Source organism: Pygoscelis adeliae, unplaced genomic scaffold (assembly GCF_000699105.1).
Source record: "Pygoscelis adeliae isolate BGI_AS28 unplaced genomic scaffold, ASM69910v1 Scaffold76, whole genome shotgun sequence".
Taxonomy (NCBI): domain Eukaryota; kingdom Metazoa; phylum Chordata; class Aves; order Sphenisciformes; family Spheniscidae; genus Pygoscelis; species Pygoscelis adeliae.
The window spans coordinates 1,744,341-1,758,186 of NW_008825111.1; the positions used below are offsets into that span (position 1 = coordinate 1,744,341).

Consider the following 13,846-nt stretch of genomic DNA (forward strand, 5'->3'; position numbering starts at 1 on the left):
AATATAATAATTATAAATCAATAATAATAATAATTGTACATTAATAATATTAATAATTATTATGCATTAAAACCTTTTAAGTTTTGTCAAATTCATCCTTTAAAAATAGTATTTTACTCCAGAAAGCCTATAAGTGACCAAACAGGCACGTCATACCCATACAATGTGCCGGTATGTGCAGCAGTAGTACTGACAGAGGCTGTATAGCTGAATGTCAGTCTGTTCCCACCATTGACTTGGATCTTTGTGTTCTGGCCTTTTTTCATTGCCTTCAAACGTGGAATATAAAACTGATCAGAAATTAAAATGAGATTTATTGCATTCAACTATTCAAGTTTAGAGACAAAAATGACTGGTTATGGAGGAACTTAGTTTAAAGAAATCACTTTTACAAACTCAGAGGTATCAGGACTTTGGAAGTCACCTTGTAACACAGGAAATTTCCTTCTTTTTAAAATAAGCTATTTACTTTTTGTTTGTTAATGCACATTTCTTAAATACTTTGACTTAATTAACAGACTTGTCAATTTAAAGAAATTGATGCCCCATTGAAAATTCTGTAATTATTACTTTGTAAAAGAAAAAAGCCACATTGAAATGTCATGTATTGCAATCCTGTTAATTACCTCTCCTATCGAAGTATAGTGGCTTTTTCTTTATAATGAAACTTTAGGTATGTATAACCTGTGTGTTAAAAAAAACCATCTATTGAACAGTGGATACTTTAAAAGGTAAGTAAGTGTTGCTAGATGAATTTATTTTATGTAAAAGATTTCTTTATGATAATGGAGTAATTTAATTTCTTCACAGATAATGAAACTGCTGTCTATACACTGATGCCGATGGTTATGGCTGACCAGCACAGGTGAGGGCTGCTTTAAATTTCCTTTTTTTTTAAGGTCCGAAAAAACAGCATGTTTGCTAGAGTTGTAGCTGCTAGAGCATTCTCAGGAGTTCTGCTGCTGAATTGCTGAGATATCTTCTGTAGCTGAAGTTAGTCACTGACTGTGCATCCCAGTATATTCTTACCTGAGAAACCTGTTTTATTTTATGCCGTAGACTGGAGCTGGGATTTGTTCTGTTGATGCACATAGAGAAATTTGTCCTGTGATAAGAACAAAAGCATTGTTTCATAACTGGGTTGTAGCTCTGAGTGTGTATTTATTGATGACATAGAAGCTCTTAGTCTCATTAGACGTCTCAGAAAGACATGGAATAAGAGTTGGACAATGAGATTGATACTTCTGGGATTGCTCAGATGAGCAGCTGTTTCTCTTACCCAGTTGTCCTCAAAGTGTTTGGGACCTGGGGGCTTGTATAGTGCCAGCTAAGTGGTGCTACCTTCCGCTGAGTTTTGTAGGCAAGCAGGTAGTAACTCTTACTGAAACTGTAAATTGTTTATCTAATCAAGATAGACATTTGCTCTGCTACATAATATCTTGTTGAGATTGTATGCAAGGGTTCTAAATTATGTGATCAGCTCATTACTGGAGGTTGAAATCACCAGTTCACTTGCAGTTTTGCCTATTTTGAAATATTTTATCTTAACTAATGTTTTATCTGTACTAATTCATTAGGGCTTGAAGGGTCCTATTTAAATTTCTTATCCTATTGGTGTATCATGTGTCCTTCTACTTCATCATGATGATTTTGCATACCCGTCTTCCTTCTGAGCTTTGCCGATGTTTGGGAAAGCTGCTGGATATCTGGTTAGGGTGTCTGTGTTGAGATGAGGAGGAAAATGGGAATTTATTGTTTTTCAAACCAAAGCTATTAATATGCTTGTTTTCCATATTTGTGAAGAAGTGATTTGGCCATCTGGTCTAATTCTTACTGGTTTACTTTTGAAACGGTTGCCCAGTGTCACAGTTCATTCTTTATGTACAAGTAAGAAGTGAAAGAGTAAAAGTACTGTTAATATGCTTGAAAGCTGTTGGATCTCTTGTTCAGAAATCAGTTGGAGGAAAGAGAAATAGTTATCAAGTAAGAAATAGAGTACTTGTGTACAAGTTACAGTATATACTTTGCTTGGATATTGTGAGCTATTTTTTAAATAAATTTATATTTCTGTTTGAAGGTCTGTTTCAGAGCTGCTATCAAATTCAAAATTTGATGTGAATTATGCATTTGGACGTGTGAAGAGAAGTTTGCTTCATATTGCAGCAAAGTAAGACTTACTTGAGTCCAGTCCAGAAGTTAACAATGAAAGTATTACCACAAATCTAAGGCACCAATGTAAGCTGGAAAACTCTGTAGTATCAGTTAACATTTTGTTTTTGCACTTCCTCTTTGTATTTTGTTTGTTTTTTTAGCAGTGTGCCTGCCTCATTGAGAGGACGTGTTTTACACATGATATCAAATGGCTTTCCAAATTCTAGAGAAGGAAGTCTGGTGGATACTTTTTTCCTTTCTGTGAAATCTGTCTGTGAAGAAATGTAGCCATTATGTGTATCCTGTATAGCTGGGTTACTCTTGCCTCTTGTAGATTTAGAGAAACCTTGTCTGCAGGTGCTGCTTGTTTTTGAAGTATTCTGAAACAGTGGGAAGCACTTGGATGTTCATTAGGAAGCAGCTGTTCCAAAGTACTTCATGTGACCATAATTGAAGGGAATATAGCTTGGCCACTCACTTCTAATAAGTTTTTGTATCCTGAATAAAGGACTTAGGTGCGAATTTCAAATCTGTGACCTAGATTATTTATTATTTATGTAGGTCTTCAATGGGGATAAATCTATATTGCCAAGAAACAGCCAGATTAACATCCTTAATAGAAATGAACCAGATAGTTTCCTGAAAGGCCATTTCAAAAACTAAACTTTACACTAACGAATGAGTGCTCTATATTTGGGTTCCATTTTAAATATCTTGAAAGTTCTTCATTTAAACTGTTAAAAAAAAAAAAAAGGTAAAAATAAGAGATGGTAGTAGTACTGCATATAAATAGCAGGTATTTGGACACAATAAAGGTAGAAGTTCCAGCTTTAAGCAGGCTGTTTTAGAAATACCTGTTTCCCAAACATTCCGTCTCAGAATTACATGCTGCTTATATAAAATTTGCTTAAGAAAGTACTTAAAGAAAAAAAAGCAAGCAAATTTTTAGCATACCTCTTAGAAGTATCTTTGAAAAGCTGTATTTAGTGGTCATAAAACCCAAGAAATTGTGTTACAGTTTGTGGATTCTTAGTTTGTGGATCTTGGCTAGTTGTTGGGTCATTAAGAGGTCATAGAGATGCTGTTTTTGCAACTTAATGTACAGCTAGGCTTCAGTTTCTTTGGGTGGTTGTGTGGCAGTTCTGTCATTGGGAAGACTGATAACAACAGATAGGGAGGATAAACATGATGGTATTTTTGTATCCGTCATGACCTATCAGCTCTTCCTCTTGCAGAGTTCAGGAGTAAGATAAACACATAATGCAAAGTTTCTTTGTTCTCAGTTACATTGATTATCCTGAAGAGCTGCTATATTATGAAAAGTAAAAGGGAGTTACAGATTCAAAACAAATAGCAAAGAAATATTTGTATGTTTTGGAATTTTTCTGATATTTGAACTCTTATACGTAACTTCCAGACACTGAAGTGTAACAAAAGAATTATATTAGAATTGTTATTTAATGGAAAATTCAGTCCTGTGAATAGATTAAAGATGAGGGAGGTGAGAAGAAATAGTAAGCAAAACATTTTAAACAGTTTACATTTTAAACAATTGGCAGTCTTAAAGATTTGCTGTTGGTTTTAAAGTCACTAAAATCACCTAGTACATTAGTACACAAGTTCATTAGTACAAGTTACGATCAGTCAGTTCTCACTGCATTTAAGTGTCTCCTTTAGCTTTGTGTAACTTGAACTATGAGGGTGTAAAAATGGTTTTGTGTTAAGATTTTCTACTGAATGTAATCTGTAATAGTATTGCTGTTGTCTTTATGTCAATATATATTTGGTTTGTAAATATCCTTGTTACGGTTTTTCCCTTATTTTGTTCTTAGCTGTGGATCAGTTGAATGTCTTGTTCTATTATTAAAAAAAGGAGCAAATCCAAATTATCAGGACATTTCAGGATGTACACCTCTCCATTTAGCAGCAAGGAATGGGTAAGAAAAAAGTTTTTTAAAACCTTAAAAAAGGCTTTGTGTGTAATGCACTTGAGCTGATGTTCTGTAATATTTTTGTGTAGTTCAAACAAAGTACTTTGGTTTTCACTTTTGAAAATAGGGATGACACACAGGGAACTTGGAGGTTAAAATCTGTACTTTAAATATTCAGAAAACAACTTCCTATTTATATAAAATTATGTCTGACATGCCAGTTTCGGTGCCAGTCATTTTAGTGTTTTCTGTTAAGCAGGAGCTTAATGATTCTTATAACCGTGATCAAACAAGGGATGAGTTCACCTTCCAATTAGCTAAGTAAGAAAAGAATTTGAAGAGGACACTAGGGGGTTTGGAAGGATTCAGAGGTTTCAGATTTTTACTCAGATATTATCTCCAAGGAAATTTTTACTACAAGGAAAGGAATACAAAGTTTGCCTGCACAGTATTAGGAGAGGGGAAAAAAACCCCAAACCAGTGAGCAAACACCTTTTTAAGATCTTATTTCTTGAATTGTAGTATGTGGAAACACACAGCTGATAATGGTAATATTGTAATTTTCTTTTTAGAGCATGTATGTGTTCCAGTAACTGAATTGTATCATTGCTGGTACCTCAAGTGAGGAGGAGGTAGTGTTTAGCGGCTCTTAGGTATGTGGGAGTGGTATTTGTAGAAGAAAGGAGAAAGAAGCAGCCAAGTGGTACATGGTGAAATGCAGGAATACACACAGGAGACAGTTATGTGGAAAGGAGGCATGAGAAAGGTGAGAGGTACCAAAAAAAAAAGGAAAAGTAAGAATAAACTCTTAAGGGTAAAGCACTTAAAGCGTTAGAGAGCATTAAAAGACCAAACAAAACATGAAGTAGGAAAAACACCCCTACTTTCATTAAAGCAGTTATTGTACTTGCCGAAGATTTGCAAAATGTTGCAAGGAGTGTCTCATTAAATAATGATTTAGTAGTGTACTGTAAATGTGTCACCGAAGTGTACAGATGATGATGAACTTCATGGATTTCCATTAGCTGAACTCTACCTTCTTGTCTTGAGAGCATAGTTCACTCTGAGCTGAAGCTGTTAGAGTGGTAGTTAAGTACTTCTACACTTTCCGTAAAAACATTCAGCTACACAACTGTTTTTAGTCCTGTGCTGTCGTATGCTACACTTGCACTGTATGAGTCTCTAGTGCTACTGATGATCACTTCTCTTTTCCATATGCTCAGTACCATATTCCTTATAAAGTAAAACTACCTGCTATGGTTTGTACAATGATGAATTAGAGTGAGTGGAGCTTAAGAAGATACTTGGTCTTCATAAATGATTTTGCCTGGCTGGGTTTTAATGTATTCTTCTGTTTATAGCCAGAAGAAATGTATGAGCAAGCTGCTGGAATACAGTGCGGATGTCAACATTTGTAATAATGAAGGCTTGACTGCAGTAAGTGCTATTGATTCTCATGGTGCTCTTAAAATGAATGAAGAACTTGAAGATTCTCATTTCTCATGCTTCTGCCATCTTACACGTAAATAAACAAAACTGCTGTGTGTCCAGTGCCCTTAGGAATCGAATGATGTGATCAAAGTACCTAAGCATATGATAATATTATTCAAAGCTTCTCTTCGTGAAAATGTTGACAATAGTACAGTCAGGTTTAAAATCATATTTATGAAACACTTATTGCTAAAGAAAACATATATCATCATTTTGTACTTAGATTCATTGGTTGGCTGTCAATGGACGAACAGAATTGCTTCATGATCTTGTTCAGCATGTCAGTAATGTAGATGTTGAAGATGCAATGGGACAGACAGCCCTTCATGTAGCTTGTCAAAATGGACACAAGACGGTAAGTTTCTCAATTTTATTAACAAATTTGATTTGTAAAGAATTGGGTAATGCCTCAGTGTTGTTGTGTGTGGGTTTTTTTAATAAACTTTAGGCTAGTCATGCATGTGATAATGGTTAGAAGTGTGAAGAACTGTCTTGTTTGTCTTAGTATTGACTGCATACACTTCCATGGGCATAACTAATTTATTCTTGTGGAGATGATTGATCTCAGTGTTTATGGGAGTTTAAGTGACTTACTGTAAACTATTCAGCTGTTCCATAGTACTATTACTGCCTTGTTGATTGCAGGTTTTGACGTAATGTTAAACATTTGAAAATGTTCTTCCTTACTTTTTAGAATGTGTTTGATTCATAATTGTACCAGCTATTATGTGCTTTTGAAGTCTGAAATTATCTTAATTTACTGAATAAAAAAATGAACAGAGAATTGGGTCAGTTAGATATTTAACATTAGAAGTAAACAAGTTCACATAGACTCTTCTTTCGTTGATTTGTGTGAATAATTTTTAGGCCTGGCCTTGCATTAGGGCTGACTATTTACACTCAGAGTACAGGTCTGGATGCTTTACTTGAACTGCGTTACAGCCATGTAGAGTAGTGATCTTGAATTATACAGATTGTCTCCAGGACTATTTACCATTAAAAAAAAATTATTGTTCTACCCAGATCCTTTCTGTTGTCATTGTCAGAGCTCGACTTTGGAAGTCTAAATTCTGAGAAACTGTTATCTATAGACTTATCTACTTTATGTGACTGAAATATAGAAAAAGTTGTTTGAGAGTCTGCTCGATGTTTTCATATTTTAGAATTTGTTTACTTATTTCTTCTATTCTAGTGTGTGTTTAAAACTTCAGCTTGTGATAAGGCTGTTTATGGCTGTCACGAACTTGAGGTTTATTTCTCTAAAAAGTGTTGTTTTCCTTTTTAAAGGGCTTGTAGTTCCAGGGGTCTTTGGAATTAGCTGAAATTCAATAAAAGGCATTGTTATTAAAATGGGAAGTTCAAAGGAAGCTTTATGAGCTCTGACAGCCATGATTTTCCATCTAGTGTTTAGGAATTTTGGTTTTGAGATTCATTGCTCAAAATTAAATCCTTCAGTGTAATTAGACATGTATGACACTGAATAGTTGCAAGCCAATAGACTTTTCTGTTGCTGCTCTTCTAATGCTGGTATTTTTTCTTCTATTCTAGACGGTGCAGTGTTTGCTAGACAGCGGTGCAGATATAAACAGGCCGAATGTGTCAGGGGCAACTCCGCTCTATTTTGCTTGCAGGTATATATTCTTAACTTTTGAAAGCTGTGCTAAAAGTGGAATTGATTTTTTTTTTTCCCCCTTCTGCAATAAGAATAAATAGAAAGCACAAAATTTAGGAAAGGTAAAAGTTGACTGGTATTTAATCTTGCCTCATGTTCGAATGTAGTTTGGTGTCTCATCTAAATACTTATCTTAGTGTACTGCAGGCTTATATACCTCTTTCTAACAGACGTGTTAAACACATAGCTGTGCATGTTCTAGCATGAGTCATAAATCAATGACTGCTGAATTTTTTTCTGAAAAAATGAGATCCACCAACTCAGATTATTTTGAGTAAACTAAAAATGCATCCTTTTATGAGGCAAGTTTGACTATTCTTTAATGTACATTATGGTATTACAGTGTACATGAAATGTGCATATATGCCTTAAAGTTACAAAGTTGAACTGAAGTTATACTGCTGCTTTGATCAGTTCTGTTTTCTTCACAATTTAGTTTTATTTCAAAACTAATCACATATGATAAATGACCTTTTGTTTTAATTGGAGCATTTCTGCTATTTGGTAGAACATTTACAATTTTATAATCCCTGTGCTTTGGTTATAGGTTAAATAGTTCACCTATGATTAAATGTTAATATAAACAAAAAGAGAAATGGACTGACCTGGTGGCCTGCCAAGAATTATGTTGAGGAAGCCCTGGTCTCTGGAGCTCTGGAGTTAGTTTATGCTGACTCTTGGCAGTTGAGAAGAAGGGAAGTGGAGAATAAATAGCTGCTAGTTAATTGAATGCCTTGGTGCTTGATTTAGGGACTGGCATTGGCATTCGCTTTAAAAGAAGTAAGCAACTTGTCTCGGCTTGGAGGTTTTCCATGAGAAAGGAATGTGTTGCAAGTACAGCGGTGATGTTCTTCTAGAAATTAACAGTTGGAGTAGCTGGCAGGATGTAGAATGAACAGGGTGTGTAGTGAAAGTTAATGTCTCAGAAGTGCCAGTTGGTGGTGCTGACACCCAGGAAGAAAGGCTATAGGTCCCTGATGACAGGGAGGGCAGGATGTGGTAGCAGTGGCTGGTGATGGCTGGAGAAAGGGTATCGGTGCTCAAAGTCTGACTCCAAAACCCCTGTTTTTTCAAGGTGTTGGGTTGTGCACTTAGTCTAGAGAATTACGGTGAAGAGGTGCTTCAGGTAGGCCATTAGTCTTATCTCCTTTCTGAGATCTGGTAGCTGACTCTGAATGCTTGTTTGCACTGGGGCAAAGTCCGGTACATTAGGTTAACCTGTTGGTTTCCTGGGCTGGAAGGACATGGATGAGAAGAACTCAGATGGGAACTATTGAGAGACCCTCAGCTGTTAATTGTTGCTTTTCCTTTGCCCTTCCTGAACTGTTAGTGCAGGCAGCCTTGGTGTGTTCCGGGACAGCAAATACTCATATACATTTGTGTAAAGGGCACACTGTAAACTAGCTTGCGATCTACAACTTAATTGAAAAACTTGTATCCGTATCCTTAATTGCTATGTCTTTTGTGTCGGTCTTTCATTTCACTCTTTAGATACTTCTGTATTACATCTGTCAGTATATGCTCTAAATAATGGTGAAGGCAATAGTCAACGAGTCTTTCAGTGTGTTTTTAATGAAGTCAACATCTAATCACTGGTACCCAATTTCTCATTTGCTTCAGAAGAAAGGGTTTTAGAAAGTATGTGCTCTAGGTGTTGACGGATATAAATAATCTTTGGTCTTATTTTTTTCTAGGCAATGATGGCCTGTTGGAATAGTTGTGACATTCTCAACTCAAGGAAACCTAAGTGTCCTATACAACCTATAAATAGATGAGTGAGACTATGAAATAGTCTCTGAATGGAAAAGTAAAACATCACTCTTCACATTTGAAGGCTAGGCAAAACATTCATGTGTATTGGTTAAAAGAAATCAGCCAAGAGTGATGTATTGAACTCTTGCGCAAAAAAAAAGATGTTTTATCAATAAAAAAAAACTTACTCATGTTTTCCTGATGGTTAAAGCACAATTAGATTATTTTTCCCCCAAATCTGGTAGGAGTGAGCAGAAAAATCAGTGAAGAAAACTTTCTCTGTGAAGTAAATTAGGGTGTGAATTGAGAAAGAACTTTTTGCAGGAAATGCAGCTCATACATATTTATGAGGCTAGGCTAAGATGAATCATTTCTCAATGATGAGTGTGACTCTGGCTTGGTAAATGGCCCATACCTAATTTTGCACTGTGCTTCTGCAGTGGCCTTGAAAGGTAGTAGAAGAATGTAAGTGGCATTATCTTCCATCCTGTGTTTCTGCTTAGTTTCATACCATTAGTTTTCTCCTAGCTTATGTTGGTTTTGTTTGTTAGATGCAATAAAGCCAGATTTATCACTCACGGTAGAGCATTAAGTGCTGTATTAACTCTATTTCTTCTCTTCTTTTGAATAGCCATGGTCAGAGAGACACTGCACAAATTCTTTTGATGAGAGGAGCCAAATACTTACCAGACAAAAATGGCATTACTCCACTGGATCTTTGTGTACAGGTATTGAGTTAGCAACACTCTTTTTCTGTGAACTTCTATCAGTTACTGCAGTTTCACCTGATCAGTGTTATCTTTTTTATTTTTAAGGCCTATGAAAGATGGTAGTCGTTTGGTGAAACAGAAGTGCAAAAATATTTTTTTTGCAATTAAACTGATCCTACAGGCAGGTTCCCAATTTGTACCCTTTGCAAAAGGCTTTAACATCTTTCAAGACTTTGCAGGATTGGAGCTCATGAGAAACAAAGAGTTTGCAGAACTCCATTTGACTGGAACGTTTGGGAATCCTTGGTATAATGGCAATAGACTCTGTTTAGGTGCTTAACTGTTAACAAGTAAGAGGTAAAGGCATGCAGAAAGGGGTGATCTTTTATTAATCTCAATATATTTTCTTTTCTCTTGAAGAGATATTGCTAATTAAAAACAAACAAAACTTATATGGTCCTGACTCTGTTACTTTTTAAAGATATTCCAAATACTATATCTGAATGAGGAACAAACATGCTGACTCAACTGTGAAGCTCAGGGTTAGATTTTTTTCTTTATTGTGGCAAAATGACTTACCATTACAATAAAACCACATGAAGTATAGTCAATTTGGAGGCTTTTTGTAGCCACAGACCTGTAAGACAGTATACCAGTGTGTACTTAATGGTGCTATTCTTAGTTTTTATGATTAGCGTTTCAGATGTCTGCTTCCGTCTCCAGTTTTACGATCCCTAGGGTACCACTTTATACATCAAAATTCTGTCAACTTTTTTTAGGTGTGAGTAGTGACACCTGGTGTTCGCTGTTTTGTAGTGATGATCTTACTATGTTCAAGATCATCTAGTTTACAAGCTCATGATACTAAGTAAAAAAGGAGAAAACAAAATATTTTCTTTCCTTTTACATGAAGGGTTTTATTCTTTGCTTACAGGTTTGCTTTTCAGAGTAGAGACGTTTTTAGAAGACTGAAATTACAGATTCGTATACTTCTTGCCAACAGGGTATTACCTTGATTTTGAAGAGCTGACTTTCATTAATTCTTGCAGATTCTGGGTATTTAATACTTAATATTTTGGCATCAGGAACAATTAAATGAATCCGTTTAATGAATCTTATCACTGAAGTGAGTTATAAACTCATGCAAAGAGAAGGAGCATCTAGAATTGCAGCATTTAGTACATTACATGGTCATCTTTCCAGTGTAGAATTTGATGTGTAGGTGCCTGCTTAAAAATGCAACTATGTTAAGTAAGAGCTGATACAAATAAACCACAAAACCAAAAAACATTTTTCTCAAAAGGTTGTGAAGTTAGTCTGAAGCTGTTCATCTGAGGCACAAGTGGAATCATATTTCTGTATTGATTTTAAAATTAAATAACCCTTTCGTGAGTTTATCCTATTTCTTCCTTTAAGAAGGATGAGGTGCTTAGGGACATGGTTTAGTGGGCATGGTGGCGTTGGGTTGACGGTTGGACTCGATGATCTTAGAGGTCTCTTCCAACCTTAATGATTCTGTGATTCTATGATTCTAAGTCAGATTTGTGCATTATGAACCTTTAGGAAAACATTTGTTTTGAAGGATTAGATTCTGTGTGTAATTAGGTAGATGTGTCATCCATCAGCAATGGGAAGAGAAGCTAAATATTACACTGGTTTTAACCTCTGGTAAATTGTTAGGTGAAGTGTTGTTCAAATGTAACTTTGGCTTTCTAAGTAGGAAAGCATTTCAAAAAACAGAAGAAAGGGAGTGGATATATGTGAGCCGATATACTGAAAGAATTTGATTCCATCTTCTGAAAGTTTTTGTGATGTCTAACTGCGATACATTATTGCATTTCAGTTTATTTTAGCTATGGATTTCTCCATTCAGCATTTAAAAAAAAAATTTGTAATCCTTAGTAGGTTTTAATGCCTATAATAGTATAAACCCCAATTCTAGTGTTTCTTTTAATTAAAATGGTTTTTGAACTATTGCTTTTTAGGGTGGGTATGGAGAGACCTGTGAAGTCTTAATACAATACCATCCTCGACTTTTCCAGACAATAATTCAAATGACACAGAATGAAGATCTACGGGAAAACATGGTAATACAGTATTAGGTGTTTTATAGCTACCGATCTGTCTGTGTTGTGGAGATCTGATTGCTTAATATGAGTGTCCTGATTAGAACACTACCAGCAGTTGACTATCAATGCCACAGTAGTTGACCACTATGTATGTTTTTCCCCCGATGGAAAATTTACAGTCTTCACATAGTTTTAAACACAAGAATTTGGGATTAAATGTAGATCTGCTTTAATTTAGTGTTCTAACTTTGCATATTTGTCAGAGTGATCTAGACAGTATAAGAATTGAAAAAGCAGACTTGTTGCAAGCTTCAGTACAAAGGTGCTGGTAGAGCATTCTATATATACGATTACTTTGTGTAATAGGGCCTATTTTCCTTCATTTAGTGGTTATCTGCAGATACCCATTCTAGGAGGTGTCTTGAGGCTTAAATCATCTAGGATGAACTTGAGCATTCGGAGTATGAGCGCTCATCTGTATGAAGTTGCCTTTTACAATTAGAGTGTAAAAGACTGCAGCCGCAATTTCATTTGGTTATTATTGCTGTAGATGAAACTCTTCTGTTCCTTTTTCAGTGCTGCTTCTATTCCTTGTTTCTTTTATTATTGTGGGATAGTACAATCTAAAGCAAAGAAAAAGCAAGGAAAAGCGAGGAAAAGAGTTTTTGTTTCCTGATTGTGTAGGGGGAAGGAAGCACGGAATGCTTTTTTTTCCCTTCCAAATCTAGCTAGCTGTGGATTTTTAATATATTGTTTGCTTGAAAATAACTGCAAACACTCTCACAGACTGTAAATTTACAAAAAAACCCAAAGAAACAATAGATTTATAAGGTGTTGGTTGCCACTTCACTGAACTTGGTTTGCTAGATTTTTGAAGTTTTTATTGTTCTCTAATCCTATTACTTCCACTACAAGACTGAGGATTTGTAAGTCTGTATAGAAACAGTATTTAAATTTCTGAGACAGGGTTGAATTTTACAAAGTAAAATGAGAGTGATGAGAATTCTCAAAGTGTATATTAGAAGCATGGGGAGATGGTGTAGATGATTTCAAATAAGAGAGAAAGTTAAAGGACTAAAACCATGGAACAAACAAGACCTTCTACAGAAAGGTAAATGGCAAAGCATACTGTTGTATATTGTAGAAGTGAAAACAATAAACAAGAAAAATGAATGTTTTGTCTGTCCGAGTAATGGTGGAGATGTGTGCAAAACCAAGATCTGAATGAGAGGGTATGCAAAATATATTAGATAATAAATGGTATAGTTATGCTTCGTTGCCAAAATGGAAGAATATTTTAAGTATGGTTTTCTATGGCCATGTCTGAGCTGTTCTGCCCAAAGTCTTGGATAATGACCAGTTCATATTATCTAAAAATGATGACGTGAAGGGACTGGATGTATGTTAGAAGTCAGGACTCTCATTTTAAATGTTCTTGACAAACTGGAAAAATTATCGACAGACTGCAGGGAGAAAGATACTGCCTTAGACATCTGTAGCTATAGATTCAAGTGAACCCTGAGGAAAAATTTTCACATGGTCAAGGACAGTGAAGTATTAGAAGAGATCCCTTAGTGAAGCTGCAGGGCTTCCAGAGTAGAAGACATCTAAAAACCAGGCAGGCAAACTGGGCAAGCCAGTTTGGATAGCAGGTACAAGTGCTCCTGCCTTGGGGCAGAGTGTTGGACTAATTACCTTTGTGATATTCCTTTTCATTCCACCTTTCTGCAGTTCTGTGAGAAGGATTACTGAACTTCCTGAAAGTGAGAGAAGGGAGTAAATGAGGATACAATAGGAATGCATGAAGAGCAATGCCACCGAAGAGTTAATTTATCTGCAAAAAAAGTCTAGGCTAGAAAAAAGCGTAGAACAAAGGAGCTGAAGACAGGGCAGTGTCTGGGTGTTTGCAACATCTAGTCTTTGTGAGCCAAGTGATGGTATTGGCAAAAAAAAGGGCAATTTTGAGAAGAGGATAATCATAACAATTATTGATTAGCAGGGTGTGACTTCTTATGTCATGGTTTAACCTCAGTTGGCAACTGAGCACCACGCAGCCGCTCGCTCACTCCC

General features: G+C 35.8%; 1 protein-coding gene across 1 annotated transcript in view; it reads left to right on the forward strand.

Moving 5' to 3' along the window:
- The first annotated feature begins 815 nt into the window (after window positions 1-815).
- Window positions 816-13,846, forward strand: part of HACE1 (HECT domain and ankyrin repeat containing E3 ubiquitin protein ligase 1) — a 50,203-nt gene continuing 37,172 nt past the window's right edge. The window contains exons 1-8 of the mRNA XM_009327930.1: window positions 816-865; window positions 2,078-2,167; window positions 3,984-4,088; window positions 5,444-5,519; window positions 5,797-5,928; window positions 7,122-7,204; window positions 9,629-9,725; window positions 11,693-11,794. Coding sequence (XP_009326205.1) covers window positions 837-865; window positions 2,078-2,167; window positions 3,984-4,088; window positions 5,444-5,519; window positions 5,797-5,928; window positions 7,122-7,204; window positions 9,629-9,725; window positions 11,693-11,794 — 714 coding nt within the window. The 5' untranslated portion in view covers window positions 816-836. The remainder of the gene's footprint in view (window positions 866-2,077; window positions 2,168-3,983; window positions 4,089-5,443; window positions 5,520-5,796; window positions 5,929-7,121; window positions 7,205-9,628; window positions 9,726-11,692; window positions 11,795-13,846) is intronic.